The sequence below is a fragment of the Columba livia genome, chromosome 27 (genome assembly GCF_036013475.1).
Source record: "Columba livia isolate bColLiv1 breed racing homer chromosome 27, bColLiv1.pat.W.v2, whole genome shotgun sequence".
Taxonomy (NCBI): Eukaryota; Metazoa; Chordata; class Aves; order Columbiformes; family Columbidae; genus Columba; species Columba livia.
Window position 1 is genome coordinate 366,828 of NC_088628.1, and position 23,382 is coordinate 390,209.

At 60.6% G+C, this 23,382-nt stretch overlaps 2 protein-coding genes across 7 annotated transcripts in view; both read right to left on the reverse strand.

Annotated features, from left to right (window-relative positions):
- Positions 1 to 11,792, reverse strand: part of REXO1 (RNA exonuclease 1 homolog) — a 31,977-nt gene extending 20,185 nt beyond the window's left edge. For 2 of the 5 annotated variants that reach the window (XM_065042043.1, XM_065042040.1), the window contains exons 1-2: positions 11,468 to 11,792; positions 622 to 2,390 (exon numbers count right to left, since the gene is read on the reverse strand). In XM_065042043.1, the coding sequence (XP_064898115.1) occupies positions 622 to 2,390; positions 11,468 to 11,657 (1,959 nt within the window). In that variant the 5' untranslated portion in view covers positions 11,658 to 11,792. Of the gene's footprint in view, positions 1 to 621; positions 2,391 to 6,625; positions 9,220 to 11,467 lie in introns of those variants that run through there. The other 3 variants (XM_065042041.1, XM_065042042.1, XM_065042039.1) reach the window with 3 other exon arrangements.
- A 5,132-nt stretch (positions 11,793 to 16,924) lies between these two features.
- ABHD17A (abhydrolase domain containing 17A, depalmitoylase) lies at positions 16,925 to 22,902 on the reverse strand. Of its 2 annotated transcripts, XR_010468221.1 has the most exons (6): positions 22,749 to 22,902; positions 20,586 to 21,062; positions 19,208 to 19,402; positions 18,753 to 18,932; positions 17,500 to 17,865; positions 16,925 to 17,378 (listed from the first exon to the last, which is right to left on the reverse strand). XR_010468221.1 is itself a non-coding variant. In XM_065042045.1 (5 exons), the coding sequence occupies exons 2-5, from the start codon at positions 20,897 to 20,899 to the stop codon at positions 17,640 to 17,642; spliced, it is 915 nt and encodes a 304-aa protein (XP_064898117.1). In that variant the 5' UTR covers positions 20,900 to 21,062; positions 22,749 to 22,902; the 3' UTR covers positions 16,925 to 17,639. The 2 variants fall into 2 exon arrangements, 1 of the variants encoding a protein (XP_064898117.1); XM_065042045.1 differs by having other exon boundaries at positions 16,925 to 17,865.
- Positions 22,903 to 23,382: the final 480 nt, after the last annotated feature.

The following is a 23,382-nucleotide window of genomic DNA, read 5'->3' on the forward strand; positions in this document are numbered from 1 at the left end:
TCAGAATTGCCAAATTTGCCGCCTTTTCCTTTTTTTGAAAGCTCTTTCTAGTCCAATTCCCAGTTCCGGAGGCTGCAAAATCACCGCGGCGGCAGCCGTGGGGTGCAGGCGGACAGCAGCGCACAGCTGGAGCGCCGCTCGCTGCCAGCCGAACGCGGGCACCAGAAACGAAGGGTGAGTTTGTCTGCTCCAGCCCCCGTCCCACAGGCTCAGGGCCAGCAGCCACTTTTCAGCCTTTCACGCTTGCTCCACTGTTTCAATCTTGGAAAACGAGGGTCTTGCATCCTCGGGACCACCCGCAGCCCCTGGCAGAAACCTTTTTTATGTCAAGTCTGAAACCCCTTGCCCCCTTAGAAGAAATTTCACCCTCCATTTCTTACTTGCTCCACCTATAAGATATCCAGAGATCCTCATTATATATCTGCAGTATGCATTTAAAACATGCAGCAGTAATTTGAGGAGCTCCAAAGTGTCCAGTGCCAAATACATCAACTCACTTGCACCGACATCCTTCCGCCATCTGGAGCCTCCCCCGTGCCTCTTCAACACCACCGAACTGAACCCGAACCCTTTCACGTGTAAACATGGGAGAACCAACGGAGCAGCCCAAACCAGCATTACCTGTTTCCCCAGCCTTCCCTTGTCTTCAGTTTTCACATCTGTAGATTCATTAAAAATCCGGAGACACTCTTCCATGGGATCTGACTCCAAGTCCAACTCCTTCTCCAGGAGCGAATAATCAATGTCATCGGCTGTTGAGAAAGACGCCGATGACTTTGACAACTTAGAGCGTTTCGCTTTCTTTGTCCCTTCATTTTCGCTCTCAGAGCCCGAACCAGAACTGTCACCATCCGAGTCCGAGCTCACGTCAGGCAAGGTGGACGGCAAAGGCCGGACTTTGTCATCATCGTCCCCACTCTCATCACCAAACAGGTCAACGTGACTCAAACTCGGCTGCTTCCGACCCTTCTTTGAATCGCCTTTGTCTGCAGAACTGACCTTCTCCTTCTTTCCCTCCAGTGCTGGAGTCTTGGTCCCTTTCTCTCTGTGTTTGTGGCCAGAGCTCTCTTTCCCATTTTTCAAGTCAGCTGCCTTCGCGTTGGAGTCGTTCCTGCTGCTCCCCGGCCTCCCCGAGCCGGAGCCCCGGCTGGCGGCCTCGCTCCTGCCCTTCCCTGAACTACTGCTGCTGGACTTGCATTTGTCTTTCTTAAGCCCATCCGCCTTTTCTGACTTTAGTTTCTCAGGTTTCTTTACACTGCCGTCGGTTTTCACTTTGCCACTTCTGTCCTTACAGCTTTTATCTTCATTCTTGTTCTTTATTTTCTCTTCTTTCTTAAGCACTTTGTCTTTTTCTGTATTTTTACTCTTCTCCTTCTTACCAGCGTCACCGAGGCCGGGTGTTTTACTAACATCTGATTTCTTCCTTTTGCTTTTGTCGTCTTTGTTTTTATTTTCCGTTTCCTGGTCGTTCTTACCAGAACACAGTTTTGCTCCTTTTATATTCTTGTCCGACAAGCCTTTGGCAAGACTCTTGTGTGGGCTCGGAAGGTCCCCCGTGCCATACGGCGCCGCTCCTTTGCTATCCTGGGAAGCAAAATCATCCATCCTGGTGCTCCGCTCGTTGCTGGATAACCCATCATTCGATTCGCTTTCAGAACCAGCTCTGGATTGTGAACTAACAGAAGCTGGCTTGTATTCTGCATCGGCCTCGTCTTCGGAGGAGGAGAACCTGGCGCACACGTCATAGTCATCGGGTTCTTCACAGAGCTTCTTCCGCGACGGAGAGTAGGACTCCTCGTAACTGGACACCCTGCCCCTTTTAGACACCTTTGGCTCCTTTGTCGCGGCTTTGCTCAACAGCCTGGCTGAGTAATTCGACAGTGGGTCATATTCCAAGTCTGTAGAAGGCTTCGAGTCGTCAATCACGTATTTATTGTTAGTGACAGTGCTACTGTATTTTTTATTCTGCGCTACAGCCTTGGGAACGTACTCCAGTGAGCTGCCTTTAGATCGGGAACTATCCAAAGTGTATTTACTTGAGCGGCTGGCAGCGGCGAGAGGCGTGGGGTTGTAGTCCGAGTTGTTATTGAAGTTATAGCTACCGGGATTGTATTCTAAGGAGGTAAATGAATCATTTTGTGTCCCGGCAGCCGACGCGGGCGCAGCTGAAATGAGCGAGGAGGCCTCTGCAGCGCTAAACTCCTTTGTGGTTTCTAGCAGCTCCTCATACTTCTTCTGCTCTCTCTCCACCTCGTTTTTAACGGCCTCGATGGCCTTGTTGACCAGCTCCAGCTCCAGAATACCGGGGGCCACATCTGTAACGTCAGACAGGGCGTCATCCTCCGGCGAGGGCCGCGGCAGCTCCGGATTGTAGGGATCATAGCCCCGCTCTGGAAAGAGAAGGGAAAGGTAACTTACTGACAGCAATCCAGTTCACATTTTGTCAAGGTTTCCTTAGAGAAAAACATGTAAGAGGTATTTTTAAGGCCTACTCTCATCAAAACCCAATACCGAAAATCAATACCAAAAGCTGTGCTTGTGCCACAGAACAGATGTTTGGCACCTAAACCACGGTGACGTCCTCTGGCCGGCGGCAGGTGTGCGGCCACACCAGATCTGACGAGCTGCTCACGGGCCTCATGGGCCAAAGGTCTGGAAACTGCTGCTCCAGACGAACCGTCTGCTCTTTGCCTCAAGGACAGCGGGAAAACCGCCTTTCCAACACAAACAGGAGAACAAAACCGCGAGCAGACGGATAAAAGCTAGGAAGGTCTAACATATACGGAGAGCCATACACATACACGTCCCCAAAACCAGGGAAATTAAGTACGCCAGCTCAAACCCGCCCCGTTCTGCTGCCAGGGAAGGATCTGGGGTGTCCCAGAGCGCGGGCCCCCGGCCCCGCACACACCCCTCCGGCAGCACGACCCGAAGGAGCCGCCTCCGCTCCCGCAGCCGCTCCACCCGTCTCAGGCGCTCCCGGTGCAAAGGCGGCTGCGAGACGCGCCGTGCCGGCTTTGCTGTTCTGACATACACGACGGATCTCCGCTGAGGGAAATGAGCGAAGTGAGGGGCACCACGTACTGAAACAACTCGGCGGATGGAGGTAAAATCGAGGGTTGACACTGTCCTTTGAGAATCACGAGATAATGAGGCTCGAGATCACAGTCCTACAAGGAGTTGTCAACTAAAGCACTACCAGGACAGTCTTTAAAGTACAAATTATTTTAATAAATTAAGGTACCTCAGACATATCAAATAAATCTTCTGAGGCACAAAAGGGTGAAGTTAACATCAACACTACACAAAACAAGCTATTAATAATTTACATAGGGCCGCAGGGGATTATTTCTTTAACCCAGAACTATTTTAGAATATACTCAGACGGGCTGCACTTACATCAGACATCAGGCACAGAATACGTAGCGGCGTAAAACAAGATTCTCCCAAACCCCACAGCTGATTGTTTCTTTCCTGGTCGCGGTCGTGCCGGTTCGGGGCCGCCGGGCCGCGGCGGGGAGCTGGAGCTGCGCCACTGCAGCGCTTCCACACACCCGTCCTCCCAGTTGTGCAACAGCAGCGAGCACAGGCTGACGCTACGTGAGCAATGGGAGCACACGGTCGCCGCTTTGACGTCAGAACTTACCGGACACTGCATCATTCTGCAGAAAAATATGTCTTTTTTTTTTTTAAACAGCCTACCATACTCTGGATGCTTTAAATACAGAAAAGCCCAAACGTATGACGGGTAGTGGTCGCCGTGGACCAGCAGGTCCTGGAGGAGGAGGGGAGCTCTTGCACACACGTGGGACAGGGAGGACGACCACGTCCCGTCAGGTGTCGCCCAGAGCAGCTGCTGCAGAAAGGGGAGGTGGGAATCAGAAACGCTCCAACTTAGGGCAACGGGGATCTCCACGCAGACGGGTGCGCTGGGCAGGCGGCAGAGGGGCCCGCGCCGGCCCAGAGACACTTCCCTGGGTCACCTGGAGCGGCGCATTCCCGGGGAAGGGGAAGGCTGCCGGGTGGCAGACCGCGTTGGAGGGGAAGAACAAAAAAGGCGGTTTCACTTCAACATTACCAGAACGGCTTTGTTAGCTCAACAGCCTGCCTGTGTTCAAAGCGCGGCACTTAGCAAACGGACAACCTCTGCGATTACAGAAAAATTATCGCCATTGGAAAACTATCCCAAGCTTTTCGTTCAATGCTGCAGAGACGAGGCAGCGGCTCCGCAGGAGCAAATGGTCCCGAAGGGTCTCGCGGGCAGGCCGAGCTCTGCTGCTCTCCAGGAGGAAGCGGCAGGTCTGGTGCGGGCGTCGTGTGCGAGCATCCCACAATTAACTTAACAATGATACCCAACCACTGGGAAACACTTAATGTGGAGATTTAAAACAGTACGTTTCAAATAATTATCCAGAGTAAATGGGTTAGGAGGGCAGGCAAGAGGAGCTAAGAAAACTGTTTTGTCCACCTTAAATATAACCCTAGTCCTCATGATTTCTTTTATGCTCTTTCTCTTTCTAAACACAAATTTGAATTAATACAACTAAGTATTAAAAGCACAGATAACCTCGTGGTTTAAGAACAAAGCGGAAGCAAGGTCTGAGAGGCACTACAGGCAGACTGGCCCACGCGGGCTCTCCCCACGCCCCCACTCTTTGCGTTTCTCACTCCACCAGAGAGATTATTGCCACGCAGAGCACATCACGAACCAACACGGCCATTTCTGCAGCGGAAAAAAGAAGTAAATCCGAGAAAAGAAAGTCTCAAATTAGCAAAGCTGAAACCGTCCGACCAGTGTGGAGTCTCCTCCGGTCTGCAGTATTTTTAAACCTGCGGTGGCAAAGGGTTTCACCAGGTGTTGCTGTGCCCGGTGCCACCAAGGAACATCTCGGTGGGTTGAGGCGGTTGACCGGGGTGTCACAAGCAGCATAAGGGGGGTGGGTCACACCGAGGGACAGCAGCAGCCACGCGTCGTCCTCCCACGAGCCACAGGCCGCTCTCTCAGCTCAGCCGAGCCCGCGGTGAGCGACCTGCCCGAGCGGGCGCCGGCCAGCAGGGAGCAGCCCCCGCGGGACACGCCGCCCCAGCCCACGGCGCTGCCGGGGACCGACGCCTTCGAGGAGGAGCCGCACTCTGCCCACGGCGTGCTCGGGCAAATCCCCCAAAGCAGCGTCCCGGCTTTGAGACAACACAACCCGCGCGGTTCTGCCCCGGCGCAGCAGAAGAGGCGTCTGAAAGGTCCTCAAGCCCATTAGATGTGGCGGCTACACCCCCTGGGAACCCCGCAGGGTCCTGGAGCGCGTCTGGGACTGTCACTGCCGCACACCGGGCACCAGTCAAACCTGGGGAGGCCAAAGCAGAGCGGGACAGTCCGGCCCAGGCAAAGCCGTCATTTACACTCCTGTGTCGCCGCTGTCATTACAGCCCCCTCCGCTCCGGCGCTAAAGCAACAGCGTTGGAAAAGAACATCAGACACGTGGGAAGATCTGTGATAAACGTCCTGTTTTCCTAGGAGGAAATCACACCATTGAGGTGTTTCTCCCCTAACCCGGGAAGGAACGTGAGAAACTGGTGTGTTCGGCAGGAGAGGGGCAGGGAGCAAGGGCTGGTACCCCAAACACCACAACTGCCCCCCAGCCCCACAGCCCGGCACCGCACAGGCTGGAGGGCGCCTCGCCGCTCTAGAATCAATGATACACTAGCCTGGGTAGTGAATGTTTGGAGACCATTCTATTCCGTCTCTCATTTTAGCATTAAAGTTATTCCTCAATATAGGAAAGCTGAAATTCAGCTTGGAAAACAGAAAAAATTACCACAGATTATTTTTTCTGTCTCAAAGAAAAAGACCAGAAAACACGTCCACATCTCCTGCACAAGCGTTTGGTAAAACTAAGGAGCCGCTCCACAACTGCATCAATAGAGCAAGGTGTCACTTCAAAGGAGCAGAAGAAGGAAGGAAACGCTTCCAGTGTCGCGTTGTCTTCTCTCCTCTCCGCCGAGCGCCGCCGTGCACGGTCACTGTGCCAGCACGGCCACCCGCACGGGCGCTCCCCACGCTCCAGCCCCTCCCCGGCTTGCTCAGATAACCTCTCTATCTCCTCAGCACCTGGCCCGTGTGCTTAACTGTTTCGGGTGGAGAATTCCCATTTTAAAAGTGTTCAAGTATTTCAATAGTCACAGCTGGACATTTTGAAAAACAAAATTTAAAGCTTATGAAAAGTAACTTTCAAGCTACATTACATTTTAAAACTCCAGCTGTGACTTACGAATGACTAAAACAAAACTTAGAACTGGTTTTAAAACCTGTCCGGCTTTAGTGAACTCCGAAGCTGGAGTTAATGCTTTGCCACTCAGACACCTGCAGCTCCACAGGCTCTGAACCAGCAAACCCAACACGGCCCCAGTTCTCAGCACGGATCCTCTTTAATGAAGCCCTTGTGCACCTAAGCCCTCCAAAGCAGAGCTGAGATTCTGCACGCGCGTGCGTTTCAGAGACGACACGGCCCCGAGGAGCAGAGGGAAGGGAAGGGAAGGGAAGGGAAGGGCTGACGCGTGAAGCCTCTCTGGAGAAGGCGCTTCCCTCCCTGCGCCGCAGCCCACGCAAAACACAACTTCAAAGAATTACCTGAGCTCCCCGCGGTTAATAAATATTGCAGATATTTGTTCATGCTCTACTTGAGGCTTTGGATATTTGCTTGGTAGAGCGAAGAGGCTCCGGCACAGGCTCATGGCACACGCTGACCGTGTGCTGACACAGCACTTTCTGGGCTGCACAGATAATTAGGGCAGGACTTAACCAACCCAAAGTCCCGCCTTCACCCTCATTTACTCCCTGGGTTTTACTCAAGTGCTTGCAGGGGCTTTTTGACTGTTTCATTCCTTCCTAGAGCTATTACAATCATCTTGGGGAGCTTTTTGACATCGCACCTTCCCCACTCCAAGAGTAAAAGTTGCTTTTTAATTTGAGCCAAGAGAGCTCGGCAAGCTCGGTGGCTGCCCCAGCGGCAATCCCGGGGCTGCGCCAAGGGGTTCCGCTGCAGCCCGGCCCCCAGCTCTGCAGCCCTCGCCGGGCTCCGTGAGCCCATCGCCGCCCCGGCGCCTCCAACCGCCCCACCCGGCCGGGGGCCCGCGGCGGGGAAGCCAGGACTGGGGAAGCGTGCCGCACGCTCCCCCAGCGCGAACGCAGCACTGCGCTGTTCAGCTGGAGGGGAAAAACCAGAGGAGCGCCTAAACATCACGTCAGAAATTCATTAAAGGGCTCCGGCAGGGGAGAGGAGCTCGCACGCCAGCACAGGGCAGCTGCTGCACCCTTAGCCTTGCAAACCCTCCTGGCTTGGCAGACTGGCTCCCACCTCCTGCTTTCCACGTCTGAAACCGGAGCGGGGAAGAGCCACACGCGGGCTCAGGGCTGTCTGCCCGCAGCAAACCACAGAGCCACTCGGGCTGGAAAAGCCGCTCAAGCTCATCGAGTCCAACCAAAGCCCAGCCCTGGCACTGCCCATGTCCTGAGAACCTCATCTCCAATGCCCAACAGCCCTTCCTTCCCGAGAAGAAATTGCTCCTACTATCCAACCTGAACCTCCCCTGGCGCAACCTGAGGCTGTTTGCTCTTGCCCCGTCACTCGCAGACCAGAAGCGGGAAGCGTCGGGGCAGCCCACGCTGACGTCCCGGCACAGACACCGAGAGCTGCCGCCCGCCCACAGGAACCCGCCTAACGGCCAGCTCGGCTGAACCACAAATCCCCCACGCCGGTCTACATGAGAGACGCGTCCTGACCTCACCGCCAAGCGGCTTTTCTATTCTTCATTTCAAAACCCAGTTAAAAAAAAATCCACAGGCGAGATTTTGGTAATTACTGCCCTAAACACAAACGTGGAAAAAAAGAGCAACCTCAGCAACGTCCCCCACGTGCACTTGAGGGACCAGAGCTCCTGACACCGAACCGCCCGACTTCCTCTCTCGGTGAAGAAATACTGAAGGCAGTTCATAAGTTTCCACTTCTGCTCATTCCATTTGCCTGTAGCAAATACAGTAATGAAAGCTCTTTCCTACAAGAAGCTACAGGAAAGGAAAACGCAGCTGTTAGAGACGTTTTTCCATCCCTCCTACGCATGGCGTGAACCTGCACTGCAACGCCATCCTACACGGCAGATCCCAAACGGTGAAGATGCTGCTCCCGCAAGACAGGGCTGAGTTTAACGCGCAACGTGCTGAAGGAGGAACCCGACCGGCGAGGACATCAGCCTCGATTTAACGGCGACACACGGGCTGACGATGATTCAAGTTGGGTTTGAACATTTAAAGAACCGCTTTACGTTTTACCAAATATCACTTTGCACAGCGCTTTATATACAAGCCACAGCCATCCCATGCGGTTGCTTTTTGGTTGAAGATTTGCAGAAGGGAGAGGTGGTTTCCTGCATCAGCAACAGCACCAGCTGAGGTGAAGCTGGGGAGATAAACCCGAGGGTTTATCTGCACCTGAGCTGGGCAACCAGGAGCCAAACAGCGTTACAGCCGCTTACTTTCAAAGATACAACCTAGATCTAATCTCTAAAGCCCTGTCTGTCCAAACAGAAAAGCTGCACACTGAGGAAACTGCTCCGCGAGCTTTGGACCACGCCGGAGAAGTGCCGAAAACCGCTCCAGGACGGAGCATTTCAAGGCAGGCGCTGACAGGCTTGTTCTGCCCACCCCACACTAAAACCAGCAGACAAAGAGGAGCCGAGGCCTCCAGACCCGGACACGACTTTCTGCTCAGGCTTCAAGGAACATCCACCTCTCCAGCATCTCCTGACGGCGGCTGTCGAGACCAGCAACCAGAGGGCTGGTTTCCCTAAGATATTTGTGAAGAGATGTTTTATGCTTCTTTTATGTCTTTCAGCACACTCAAGACCCAGACTTTAAAGAGAGACCTACTTTCCTCCTCTCCAGCCCTTGAAGAGACGCTTTTAGGACCGAAGGCAGTTCTTCCCTCCCACTTACGCCGCGCGCTTTCAAAGCACTTCACACGCATTCAATAATCTTTTCATCCCGCTCCGAAGCGGGCGGGTTTGAGTCATTTTGCAGATGGAAAAGCACTTCAGCCGAGTCAGGATTAGAATTCACAATCTCCGAATTCCCAGTCGCGCACGGGCTCACGTCCCGTCTCTCGGCCCTCCAGCTCTGCCGTGGAAACCACCACAGCGGTGCAAGATATCAGCACGCAGCCGTCACCCCAATGCCAGCACCCCAATGCCAGCACCCCGCAGCCATCACCCCAACGCCATCACCCCAACGCCATCACCCCGTCACCCCGCAGCCGTCACCCGTCACCCCGCAGCCTCGCTCAGCTCTCAGCCAGCGCTGAACTCCTGCAGGCCCCCAGGCTGCCACGCTCTTCCACAGGCAGACACCTTGTTTCCCTGAAAATAAGACAGGGTCAAACATGCCCTGCGGACCAGACACATCACAGCGCTGCCCTCCTCACCCTAAAAGTTTGTATTTAATGAATTACCCTTGGAGAGGAAGAGAAGAGAATTGCAGCCACATGCAAACAGCAGCAAACAGAGGAAAACTCCGTTTTCCTGCTGCCGCCGATGCCCTCAGAGGCACGGAGCGCTCTCACCACTGCGCCCCAGCCGCTGGGACCACGAGAGACTGTGTGACAAATGAGAACCATCTGTTACGACCGTGTGGGGAAGCCTGGATGAGGGAACGGGGCTGCGTCCACTGACCGCCCTCGTCCCCCCCTCGCTGCCCCGTCCGACGCGCCCACGGCCTCTTCCCCCACTCCCCAGGTTGCAAAAGCTACTTTCAAGGCTACAGAAGAAGTTTCTGTGGTTACTGCCAGTCCTGCCACGACCCAAAAACATCAAAGCCACATCAGCCTTGAATCAATATAATTAGCAAGTGGATTCTTCAGATGTCGTCCTGTTTTCTAGGCGCTATCCCAAAGCACGGATCCGCACTGCAGCTCTTGGTGTGGGACCCACCTGCTCTGGCAAAAAAAATAAATGCTTTTAAAAATTATTTATCGAGTAACATGATTAAATGGGTCAAATATGCCCTAGTGCGCTGTTTTGAGGCAACTTCAGAGCAAGACAGGCAGTTCCACCGACAGGGAGGAACTTGCGCTGGATCGAGAACCTGCGCTCAGGAGGATGGTTGCTGAACTACACCCTCTAGTGTAAGTCTTAAATCCATCCTAGACCAGCTTCGGACAGAGGAAAACACCGGAGCGCTTCAGCCGGGACCCTCCAGATGGGACTAAGCCCAGCACAACTCCAACAATTACTGCAAAAGCATCTTCTGTTTTCTACAGAAATTAGAACCCTGCTGAAGATCTTTCGAAAATTCAGCATCTTACAGCAGATTCATCACTCATTTCCCATTTCTCAATCGAAATAATCACTAAAATAAATAGCTGAAGCCCAACACCAAGCTGAGGCAGAATTCACGGATCCTTGGTTATGACGGTTGTGCCATGGCTTAGGTGCCAAAAATCTGGGAAAGGGGCGGGGAGCAGGCGCGGAACCAGCGGGGGCGAGAGGCAGCACGACAAGTTGTGCTTTGACGGCTTCTGCTTCAGGTCGGAGACCACGCAGCCCAGCAGGCACAGCTAAACGCAGCTTTAGCAAAAAGAAAGCGAGCAGCATTCTACTTGGGAAAAGAATGAAGGCTTTTCTCTCCAAGTAAAACAAGCAGATCAGCAAATAACGTAAGTAAAAGGACAAGAGCTGCTGGGAGAGTGGAGAACAACAGCTCCCTATCTGTTTTGCGGCCAGGCTTCATGTGAGAACCCTGGCAGCGCTCCAGACTTGCTCAGGTCCCTCCCGGGGAGGGGACGCGTCGCCTGCAGAACCAGGCACCTCCTGACGGGCTCTGGTGGCTCCGCAGCTCCCAGCAGAGGTTCAAAGGCGCTCTGACACCTCACCGCACGTGAGCTGGGGTGCCTGGAGGGACAAAGAAAGGGATGAGCGCCGAGCTGCCGGTCCACAGCCTCCGCATCAGACAACAACCGAGGGACCCAAACGACGACAGTGACGAGGAAACACCCGTCTCGCCCTTCAGACCCTGCTTTAGAGACAAGAGGTGACAACCACGGGCCTGGAACCCAGGCAGGGCTGAGCACGAGCAAACACGAGCTCAGTGTGAGAGGGACCCCCCTGCCCCACCTGGATGATGCCGACGATACCGAAACTCAGCAATGAACAACAGAACAATACCAATAAAGGTCATAGATTTCAGGCACTTACTAAGCTAAGCATCACTGACAGCCCCAGTGGGCTCATCCCACCGCAGAGGGGCTGGGGGCAACACCGCAGCCCCGGGAGCAACGGGACTTGCAGTCCGAAGCACGCTGGGGCCCCGAAGGGCGGGCAGGCGTGAGGAGGAGGGACACGGGCCGGCCGCGCCGGGGGCAGCGGGAACGGCCACACCCGGGGATGGGAGAGCCGGGGGAGGGGAGGAGGCTCCGGGCCGTACCTGCGCCGTGGCCGAGCGCGGCCCCCGCGCCGGGCCCGCCGGACGCTCCGCACCGCGCTGCCGCCGCCGCCGCCACCGGGGGGTGCCGGAAGTGGCAGTAGGGCCTGCGGCACGGCAGGCCCCCGCCCGGGCCCCCGCCGGTGAGGAAGGGGCAGTCGATGCCGCGGAAGTAACCGGTGGATCTCAGCATCCCGCCGGCTGCGGGGCGGGGAGCGGGGCCGGGGACGCGGGGAAAGGGGAGAGGAGACGCGGGCGGCTCCCGCCTCACTCCGCCTCACTCCGCCGGCGCCGCCGCCATCTTGGAACCGCCAGGCGCGGCGGCGAGGCCCCCGCGAGACGCCGCTGCCCGCACAGGGCTGCCCGCCGCGCGCCTGAGCGGAGCGCGGGGCGGGGCTGAGGGGGCGGGCGGTGGGTGAGGACATGGCGGCCGCGGGGGGGCGCCCGCGGTCAGAGCGCCGGGCGGGGCCGCCCCGCTGCTCCCGCCGTCATCCCCCGGGCTCGGGGCGCGGGGCTGGGGCAGCGGGGCTGGGGCAGCGGGGCTCGGGGCGCGCGGCTCGGGGCGCGGGGCGCTCCCTCAGGACGGGCTGCGGCGGTCCCGGGGGTCGCGGCCGCAGGGCGATAAACCCTCGGGGCTGGAGGCCGGTCACCCATTGCCTGAGGCACAAGGGGCCTGCGACAGTTTGCAGCCGACGGCGTCGAGTGTCACGGAATCACAGAATCGTTTTGGCTGGAAAAGCTCCTCAAGATCATGGAGTCCAACCACAACCCACCCCGTTCCTGCCCCATGTCCTGAGAACCTCCTGTCCGTCTGTCCAGCCCTCCAGGGCTGGTGACTCCAGCACTGCCCTGGGCAGCCTGTTCCAATGCCCCACAGCCCTTTGAGGAAGAAATTGTTCCCACATCCAACCTCACCCTCCCCTGGCGCAACTTGAGGCCGTTTCCTCTGCTCCTGGCGCTTGTTCCTGGGGAGCAGAGCCCGACCCCCCTGGCTCCAAGCTCCCAAGCGCTCCAAGGAGAAACCTCATTAAATGGAGCCAGAAGCCCCAGCCCAGAGAGAAGAGCTGATCTGGGAAACCATCGCTTGTGAAAGGAGAGGTGGGGGCGCTGGGGCAGCGCGGGGAGCCAGCGAGATGGCGGAGCACGAGGAGAGCCGTCCTTGTGCCCAAGGCAAGACCACAAAGTCACGTTTCACAGTAGTCTTAAAAAACCCACTTTATTTTCAGAGAGGGCACCAGACCCCGCCGCCCCCCGCCCGCCGCCCCGCGGTGCCCGCGGCCCTGGGGACGGACAGCGACGCCCCAGCAGCCGCCGGCCCCGGAAACCGAGTGATCGGTGCAGAGCTTTAACAAGCTGGAGGCCCCGGGAAACCGTCCCCCCGGCCGGACGCCACGGGCACCGGCTGCTCCCGCGCGTGCCGGCCAAGGGAGCTGCTCTTTCCCCGCCTGGAAAAATAGAGCATCTTTACCTTTATTATATAGATAAATCTATTTCATGTAACTTCAGCTGTAACAGACAGAGCTCTGGAAATACCACACGTGCAGACACGTTGAACGTTATTTCCCTTCCTTGTGATTCTCGCCCTACACCTACGAAACTCACAAGCTGGTAAAATAAAATAATATCAAATAAACCATTTCTGCCCACATCTGGAGGACCCACGTGGAAAAATCGCCTGAAATTGGCACGTCTGGGGGGGAAAAAGCCAAAACTAAAAAGGGAAGGCAGCCCGACGCTGGTGTGCGGAGCGTCCGGCCCGGCAGGGCGCGCTCCGGCTGCCCGGGTCACACCGCTGCAACGGCGCCCCGAGGCAGCTCCTGGCCCCGCGGCGGGCGTCCGGGTCTCCTCTGCGGCCGTGGAGCGTCTTGATGTCCCCGCTGTCCCCGCTGTCCCCGCACGAGGTTCCAGCCGGGAGTTTGGGGGGTGGGAACAGGGACTCCCCCTGCGCCGCCGGAACGTCCCCGCGCGGGCTCGTCTCTTCGCCTGGGGGGCTGTTCGGCGCAGGGGTGGTGCCCCCTGGCACCCCCACCCGTGGTCCACGTCCCGTGGGAGGCCCTTCCCATCCCTGCTGTCCCCGCTTGCCCCCCAGCCCCCATGGCCAGGGGTGCTCCATGACCCCCGAAACCCCTCCGACATCCTGGGGCGACGACCCGGCCGCTGTGTCCTAGCCCCGGCCTGCGGGGTGTCAGCAGCCCGGGAGGATGCTCCAGCCCCCCAGGATGCTCCCAGTCCCCCAGGATGCTCCAGCCCCCCAGGATGCTCCCAGTCCCCCAGGATGCTCCAGCCCCCCAGGATGCTCCCAGTCCCCCAGGATGCTCCAGCCCCCCAGGATTCTCCAGCCCCCCAGGATGCTCCCAGCCACCCAAGGGGATGCTCTGGCCCTCCGAGCGTGCCCACAGCCCCCTAAGGGGATGCTCCAGGTCCCAAGAATGCTCCCAAGCCCCCCAGGGTGCTCCAGCCCCCCAAGGCTGCTCCCCAGGGCCCCGGGTGCTGGTCCCGCAGGTGCTGTCCCGGCGCCGTGGCATCGGGGCTGTGGCAGCCCGTGGGCCTCCCTTCACCGTCCCAGCCTCGGCCATGGCTCAGGCATAGGATGACAAAGGGAAGCTCACAGGGGGCAGGGGCCGCGGGCCCTCTCCTCCCGCCGGGCGGCCTGTGGACGAGAGACGTGAGCCGGGAGGGGAGGGCGCTGGGGGCCCAACCCGAGGTGAAAACCAGCCCAGGGACCCCCGGTGCAACCCCCGGAGTGACCCCCCGGTGCGACCCCCGGAGTGACCCCCAGTGCGACCCCCGGCCCCAGGACCGTCTGGGGTGGCGGGTGCGAGCAGGACCGCGCTCGGGCAGTTGCGGCTTCTTCCGGGGATTGTACCTGATTCCCTGAAAATTAAACAGGGACTGATAGAACTTTTGCTCCAGAAGGTGCTCACTTTTTCACACGGATCGCTGCCTGGACACTATGTAAATTGACTTTTTTAAGGAACTGTAGCTAGGGCTTATTTTCAGAGTAGGGCTTATATTCTGAGCATCCTCAGAAACCCTGAAAAATCATGCCGGGGCTTATTTTCAGGGTAGGTCTTATTTTCAGGGAAGCAAGGTCGGTGAGCATGTGGGTTTGGGGGCGCAAAGCTGCAGCGTTCGGCACCAAAAAGGGGCACAGGTGTGTGTGCACATCCACACGTGCGCACATGGACACGCGTGTGCACAGCTGTGCCAGGGCATGCACAGCACCCGTCTGGATGGGTCCATCCCGCCGCCCACCCTGCTCCCCCCGCCCCCGCTGTCCCCGTGTCCCCCTGTCCCCATCCGGCCCCCGGCGCTGCCCCGCTCACCTGCTCCAGCGCATCCTCCGCTCTGCCCGTCCCGTCCCGTCCATCTTTGCCCCCCACCCGCATCCCTCTCCCGGCCCGACCACCAACGGGCTCCTTCCCCTCTGCCCTTTTATACCATCTCTGTTCATATGACGAGCACGTGGAAAACCAGCACAGAGCTCAGAAAAAAGCTCCTTAAGACAGTTTAATTCAGTTTTCCTGGATCCCATGACTGAGCTCGGCCTGTGAACGGGGTCTCATGACTGCGGCACACAGGCCCCGCTCATCAAAAGCCTCATTTATGCCCCAAAAGGGACTTAAACCCCTCTTGGCTGGTCACCCGGTGAGCTCAGCGTCCCCCGGGCCCGGCCGGACCCACGTCGCGGCTCTGCCGGTGTCCCCTCTGCGGTCCCTGACATCCACTTGTCCCCTTGTGCTGCCTTTACACGCAGGCACACGCGGATACACGCGAGTACACGCAAACACGTGCAGGTACACACCGGTACACGCAAACAGACACGGGCACACGCGGGTGCACACAGACACATGCAGACATACACACACACAGACACGCACACAGACACACGCACAGAGACACAGACACACACACAGACACGCACACACACACAGACGCACACACACACAGACGCACACACACACACAGAAACGCGCAGACACACACAGGTACATGTGAATACACACAAACACAGGTACAGACACAGAGATACACGCAGATGCACATGGAATAGACACGCAGACACACACAGACACACACACAAAAATGCAGACACGCACTGACAGTGGGGACACAAGTGCCATGCCGGTCCCACGTGGCCCCACAGATGGGGACCCAGGGGAGGGGGGATGGGGACCGAGGGGACACCGACTGTGTGCACGGGCCCCCCGGGTCAGGTCTGGCTCGTGCGTTTTGGGGACCCTGCAGCTCTCGTCGGGGTCGGTGCTTCTCCGTCCTCGCTCCAGCTGCCCCCGCCCGCAGGGACGGAGCCTGAGCCCCCGGGCTGGGAGCAGCAAAGGATCCAGACCGAACAGCCCCAGTCCCTGACGGGGACGGGGCACAGCCCTCCCGGCAGCGCTCCCGGCGCGGGGGCACCGTCCGGAGGCGCCCGGCTCACGTACCCGAGCTCAGTCTAAATTCTGGGGAGCAGGCTTTTTTTTAAACTCAGGCACAGTAAACACAAACTGCAGCGGCCCCGCCATTCCCTGAACCCAACCACCAGCTCCGAGACGTCCCGCCCGCGACGCAGATAAAGCATCCGCAGCTCAACAGGAAACAGGCAGCAGTAAGAGGATAAAAATGCCCCTCGGTGCAAACAAAACGTCTCTGTGCCGGGATTAGGGTGTTGGGGGCTGCTCCGGCCTCGCTAATCTGGGCCGGGGGGAGCGGAGCTGGGTGACCGCGGTGACTTCGGCTGGCAGCGCACGTGGGAGATAAAGGCTCTAAAATCACCTAAAAGCTCTAAAATCACCCAGGATTTGGGGGGAGGGCTGGGGGGATGCTCAGGGAGAGGCCAGACATCCAAACGCCCCCCGGAAAATGGGGAGAACACCAAGAGCCCCCACACCCAAATCCTCCCAAGGAAGGGTCCCCGCTCCCCAGCTGGAGCACCTGGGGGGAGGTGAGGGGTGTGTGGGAAGCAGGGGGTCCCGTGCCCCCACCTCGGCTCCCCCGTGGCCCCCAGCCCCAAACAATAGGTGCGTTGGAGGGTTCTGATTGTGGGGCCACAGCCAGACCCCAGCACGAGGCCCCCGAGCCCCCCCGGAGCCGCCTAAGGAGATTATCGCTCCTCACATGAGCCACCGGGCCCCCCAGCCTCGCGCCGGGGAGGAGGCGACACAGGGGCGACAGGGACACAGAGCGGGGATCAGCGCCTGGGAGCCCCACGAGGGTCCCCACGGGCCTGGGAAGGGGCAGCGGGGGCTTTGTCCCTCCGATCGGGAGGGACAGACCTCTGCAGCCGTGTCCCCGGGGGACCAACAGCTCCTTCCCCATGTGCTGGCGCCGCGGCTGCCCCATCCCCGAGGGCGACAAGCGCCGGGGACCCGGCCAAGCGCCGCTCAGCTGAGGGGCCGGATGCCAACAGGGCTGGGGCTGGTGCCCCCGGGCCGGGCGGCAGGGACAGGGCACACACGGGCAAAACGTTCAACCGCTGCTCTTTATTGGGTGCTCGGCTTCCTCGCCCCGTGTCCCGAGCGAGCGGCACGGAGGACGTTTCCAGGGGTGACCTGAACACGGGGGCTCTGAGGAGGCCGAGCAGGGCCGGGCTGGGGGTGGGACGGGGGCAGCTCCTCCGCGTATCCCCAAACTCCCCTTGGGGACGCGGCTCTGCCTGAGCCACGGGACAACCACCAGGCACCCGCAGCCGCCAGAGCCGCTCCCGGGAAAGCTCCGTGCGGAGCAGGAACCGCCACCTCTGTCCTGCCCCACAGCGCTGCCGGGGAGCGGGGCGGACCCCCAGCCCCCTCCAACTCGCCTTATTGCTGTAGTCAGAGCAGCTGGGGGGAATTCCGGGCTTCGCTGGTTTAGGAGAGGGGACGAGGGCACGTCCGAAGCCAAGGATTCGCCATCAAGAGGGTGGGCTCTCGTCTTTCTGGGGAGGGGGGAAGGAGGGAGCTGCCATCTCTTGCCAGCCTGGCCGGTGGTGCCGGCAGCGCCGGGGCCGACACCGCGATTGGGGGGGACAGTTGTGCCATGGCCAAGAGGAAACGCACCGGTCGCTCCACGGCCTCCTGCCCTCTGCTGAGCCTGGGGCTGAGGCTGCACAAACTCGCTGCACCTCCAGCAGCAGAGACCGGGGAGAGACACCGGGAGAAGCGGAGACATGAGCGGAAAGCCCCTGCCCGACCCCCCGCTAGTTGCGTTGGCTGGCCAGCTCCTGGGAGATGAACTTCCGAAGGCGCTCGAGGTACTGGCTGTAGAGTTCAATGTCATTGTGCCCGGCCCCGTCCACCCACAGCGGCTCCACGGCCTTGGGGCAGCGTTCGAAGAGCGCCAGGCCATGGGAGAAGTCGATGACTTCGTCCTCCGTGCCGTGGATGATGAGGACAGGAGAGGTGATTTTGGAGATCTTCTCGATGCTGCCAAGAAGGTGGGTGGGGGAGAGAGGAGAGGAAGGGGTGAGTATAGGGACCGAGGCACCCCCATTCCTCCTGCTCCCCGAATCACAGCCCCTCGGGGAGAGGGTCTGGGAACGCTCTTTGATCACAGCAGAGCTTGGGGACAGGGAGCTTCGCCAAGGACGAGCTCCAGGACAACACCTCCCCCGGCGTGACAGACGAGGACCAGCCAGTGGTAACAATGGCCCCGGGGAACCCGGCAGGACAGTGTGAGCCCAGGCCCTCCCCGAGCTGGGATCAGCTGGGCCGGGCTTTGAGGAGTGGAAGCTCAGCTGTTCTCAGCCCGGCCCCAAAGGCCGCGCGAGGCCATCGGGACACAGAGCGTGGGCTGGTGCTCCCAGCCACGGCTTCCGCCTCGGGACCGTCCCTGGGGACTGTCCCTCAGGGCCCACCGGCCTGGCTGCAAGGAACAGGCGAAGCAAGAGCTTGTCCCCCTCAGCGCTGCCCCTGCCCTCTGCAGTGGGGGAAAGAAGCCCAATAAATTTCCCTCTGGGGAAAGAGGGGTCCCAGGGACCCCCTGAGAAGGGGCCGGTGGCACAGCCCCAAAGCTAATGGCACACTGGGTCAGGATGGCCAGGGGGTGACACCATCAGGGGACATGGGGTGCACACATGGCACAGACCTCAGGAGGGGACACGGTGACCCCGGGGGGATTTATGATTCCCCAGAGGTGACCAAACACAAGGCAGGAGGATGCAGATGGACACGTTTAAGCCTGTCATGGGCAACGGGTCTAGTTGTCCCCACAACCCTTCTTCGTGGCCAGGGCTGGCGTCCAGGACAGGGCTGAGCTGGCGCCGTCCCTGCAGAGCCACGCCCTGTCCCCGCTCCCTTCTCAGGCCACTCACTTGGGGAAGGCATCGAACCAGTAGGTCTTCTTGGTCTCGGGGAAGGCGACTCTCATGCCGGAGGTGAGCGGGGAGTGGAGCACGATGGCAGCGCACTCGTAGCGGGAGGCCAGGTCAACCGTGGGCACTGTGCCGATGCTTTGTCCATATAAAATAATGTTCTCGGGGCTGATCCCGTACCTGGGGAAGGAGAAGGCAGCTCAGCACCCAAGCACCAGCGCCACATGGCCCAGGGGGTCATCCTGCTCTGGCCACAGCCAGGGGAACAGCCCAACCAGGAGCACAGCTTGTGCCAGCGTCCCCAAACAAGTCACACCCCGTGGCTCCCCTGGCCCCCTGCTCCTCCTGCAGCTGCTTCCCGGCCGCCCCTTCCCATTCCGAGCGGCCCCGGGTTCCCTCTCTGGATATTTCCTGTTTGCAGGGGTTTTCCTGGACCTCCCTCCCGCCCCGCTCACCGCGTCCGCAGCGCCTGCCACGCGGCGTCAATGTCGGAGTAGAGGTTCCTCTCCGAGGGCTTGCCCGTGCTCACGCCGTAGCCCGAGTAGTCGTAGGAGAAGATGTTGCAGTTGATGCGGGTGCCCAGCCCGATGTAGAAGCTGCTCATCTGCCCCAGGTCCACGGCGTTGCCGTGCGAGAAGAGCACCGTGTACCTGCAGCACCGGGAGATGGGCACGGTGGGTTCACAGGGACTCGGCCGCGGTGCCGCCGCGCTGCCCAGCCCCACCGGCGGCTCGGGGACCGCTGCGCCAGGGCAGGGCAGACAACCCTCTGGCCACCTCCCCGCGACACCCCGGTCCAACCCCAGGGACAACCAGAGCCCCGTCACCACCCGGGCCGGGGGCTCGCGCCCAGCAGATACGGGCAGCCCAAAGGCTGTATGATTCTGTTCGAGTTTTTTAGTCTATTTTTGGTAAAAAGCTGTTTGCCCAATGGGGATTTTAAGTAAGAATTCTGACAGCGGGTTTTTTTCTCCCCTGAGTCTGGCAAGACACCAGACGCTGGGAGAGAAGTGAATTGTGGGAGTGACAAGGCACAAGAAATTTCCACCATAAGGGGAAAAACAACGTTAATCATAAAAATTAACACTAATAGCGCATCGATGGAAGCTTGGCTCTATTCTGCCGGAGGGAGGGAGGCGTGACGTGAACCCCCCCACTGTGTCACCAGCTCAGAGAACAGCCGCCCAGTCCCCTCCTGTCCCCGCGCACCCAGACACAGGTCGGGGGTCTCTGTCCCACACCCCAGCGCCCTCGTCCTGTTTCCCAGTCATGGACCCACAGCAGCGACCAGCAGCGGGTTGTGCCTAAACTCCCCCTGGCTTTCACTCCCATCGTGCTTGAGGAATCAAATGCACCAGGAAATAACATTAGATATGCAGACCGAGTTCATCGCGGGTGTCTCCTGGCCAGCACAGGGCCATCCCCATGGTCACCACGGGACCGGGGACAAGGACAAGCGGCCGGCACAGAGCCCCGGTGCTCACCAAGAGCCTCGCACAGATGTTTGGTTCACAACTGGGGTGTTACATCCTGGTGTGACGTCGGGGGGATCTGTGGGACAGCCGGGGCAATCCCCACATCCCCACAGCCTTCGGCTTTGTCTCTGCTCCCTATTTAACCCGGTTCCCGGCTGCAGCCACAAGCCAGACCGGTCCTGGGAGCCGAGCTCGCCGCCCCACGATCCCTGCAAACCCCGCGGCACAGCCGTGGCGGCAGCGAGCGCCAGGTCAGGCTGGGACAGGGAGGTGGCACTCGGCTGAGGGAGGGGAGGGGACAGGACGGCACCGTGGCCGCCAGCCCAGCAGGAGGGTCCACCCGCCCGCGGGCAACTCACCTGGCGCCGGGCACGCAGCGGACGTACATGCAGCCGACACGGTTCCCTCGGCTGCTTTTGGTGACGAACACCTCGATGTTGTCCAGCTCCCGCTGGGAGTACTGGAAATCCGCCCGGTCCTTCAAGTGCAGCTTCCAGCGGCCCGCGGCACCGCCGCGCAGGGAGCTGGTGCTGGTGCTGCCCACGGGCTCCGGCTCGGGCACCACGGCGTAGGTGGGCTCCGGCGGCAGGAAGGCCAGCTTGGCGGCGATGCGGCTGGGGCAGGGCGGGCAGCAGAAGAGGCAGCAGAGCTGGCTGACGGACAGCCCGTTCATGACGGCGGCGAGGCGGAACGCGGCCGTGCCCGGAGCGAGGGAGGATCCCAGCGGCACAGAGGCCTGTCCTCAGCCGGCCCTCGGCGCGGCCGCTGCCGGCAGTTCACCGCGGGCCGGCGCTGAGGCGGCCGCCATCCGTCCGGCTGCGGGCAGCAGCGGGGGCCTGCGGGCAGGTCAGAGCTCTTCACAGATGACCCCGACACGTGTGACCCACGGCTGGGGACAAACGCACCCCCCAGCACCCCAGAACACGCACCCCAACCCCTGCGCCAAGGGGAGCATCATCCCCTTCCAACACACACACACCCCCCGCTCGCAGCCCCCGCACCCCCCATAAACCAGAAACCAGCCCCTTCAGCACTTCCCACGCACCCCCACGCCGCACAGCGCAGCCCCCGCGCCGGCCCACGCCAGGGAGGTGAGGACACGGGTGCAGAACCACGCACACAACAGCCTCATGGTGGGGGTACAAAGGCCACAGCCCCCCAGAAGCCCCCAATGCCGGCACGGGTGTATGGTGGGAGCACCGAGCCCCACAAGAAAAAGGGGAGGGGGAGAGAAAGGGGGAAAAAAAAAGCAACTATTTTCTGCAAGTTTGGGCACAGGCTCCTGAGGAATGTCAGCCAGCCCACACCCCCAGGAATGCGCTGCATCTGCCTCCAAGGGCTGGGAAAGGGGAGGACAGGGTGGAGGGGGGAGGCCGCCCGCCCCGCCGGGAGGGGAAGGCAGGCACCGAACCGTGCCCAGATATTCAGCCGAAGGGGTGCCTGTGCCCCGGCCCCACCGCTGGGTTTGGGTCTGAGGGCTGCATTTGGGCGCCCTGCAGGCTGGTGACCACCCACAGCGCTGCCAGGGCCGGCGTTGCACCCAACAGCCTCGAACTGCCCCGGGTCCGTCACCCCACGCGCCGGCGGGACCGCACGCACCGCGCTGGACGAGGGCGAACGGCGGCCACGCCGGCACCGGCACGTCGGGGCCCGGGGCCGGGCAGGCGGGGGCCGGCAGGGGCCCACGGCACAGGCGCCACAGGTCACGCTTGCCCCGTGTGTCACACCTGCCACACGTGTCACGGCTTGTCCCGTGGGTCACGGCTCACCCCGTGTGCCACGCTTGCCCCACGGGTCACGGCTCACCGCGTGTGTCACCCGGCCCCGGCTGGGACACGCACCCCACGGGCAGCACCCCCACCTGCCCTCACCCCCACCAGGTGTGGGGACCAAACCCCCCACCACACAAACACCCACCCCACAGCCAGAGCGGGGACCCACCCTGCGCCCACTCACTGACCCCGTGGGACCCCCCCACACCCAAAGGACCAGGGTCGCCCCCTCCCCGCCAGGCACAGGACCCCCCACCCCACACACACTGATCGCGAGGGGCACCCCCACACTGGCTGGTGTGGGGAGGCCCCATGCATGCTGACCAGCGTGGGCCCCCCACACACTGGCCCATGTGGGATCCCCACACTGACCAGTGGGTGCCCCCCCACGCACACACTGTGTGGGCCCCGCCACCAGCGTGGGCGCCCCCAGTGACTGCTGTGGGAAGCCCCACCCCCACTGACCCGTGTAGGGCCCCCAGCACGCGCGCACACACACACACACACACACAGTGCGCCCCCCTCCGTGGGCCTCCCCACACACACTCGGACCGGCGCCTTCCCCCCACAGGCCCGTGTGTTCCCCCCGCACACCGACCCGTGTGGGCCGACCCATGCCCCCCCTTCCCCCCCGACCGGTGGGACCTTCCTACTCACCGGCATGGGCGCCCCCCCCCGTCACTCGTCCCCCCAGCACCCACGGGTGTGTCTCTCCCCTCCCGACCGGGACAGCCCCGTGTCCCCCCGTACCTGGACATGCTCGGCCGGGCCGGGTCCCCGCGCTCGGGCTGCCGAAGGGACGGAGCGGCCGCTGCGGCCTCCAGGGCGGGGGCGGCGCTACACGGCGGCCCCTTGGGCCCGCCCCCTCATCTCCAGGAAGTGACGACATCTCCCCGCCCCCGTTGCCAGGGCAACGGCGCGGCCTGCTCGCCTCATGGATGCCGGGCGCCGCGGCGAGGGACGGGGCATGAGCCCACGCGTGGCCAGGATATTTCCACCCACACCCCTAAATCTAGATGCCAAACTCAGCCTGGATCCCCCAAAACAGACGGGGGGGGAGGGGGGTGTGGGCCTGGGCCGAGGGCGCGGGTGGGATCTAAGGTCACCGTGGGGTCCCGCTCCAGCCCTGCAAACACGGGTGGAGAAAGCAGCTCCAACACCAAGCGGGGCACGTGGTCCCCCGGGGCCTGGTGCGCTAGACGTGGCCCCACGACACAGCCTGCGTATCGGGGTGGTAGGAAGAGAAACTGGGAGTGAGGCGCTTCTAACCCACCAGCACCGTACGGCCGTGGGGAAACTGCAGCATGGAGCCCCAGAGCAGGCGGCGCCGAGCCCGTGCTGAGGTGCTGCGTGTGACACCCGCACCGCTGCAGCACGGGGGGGT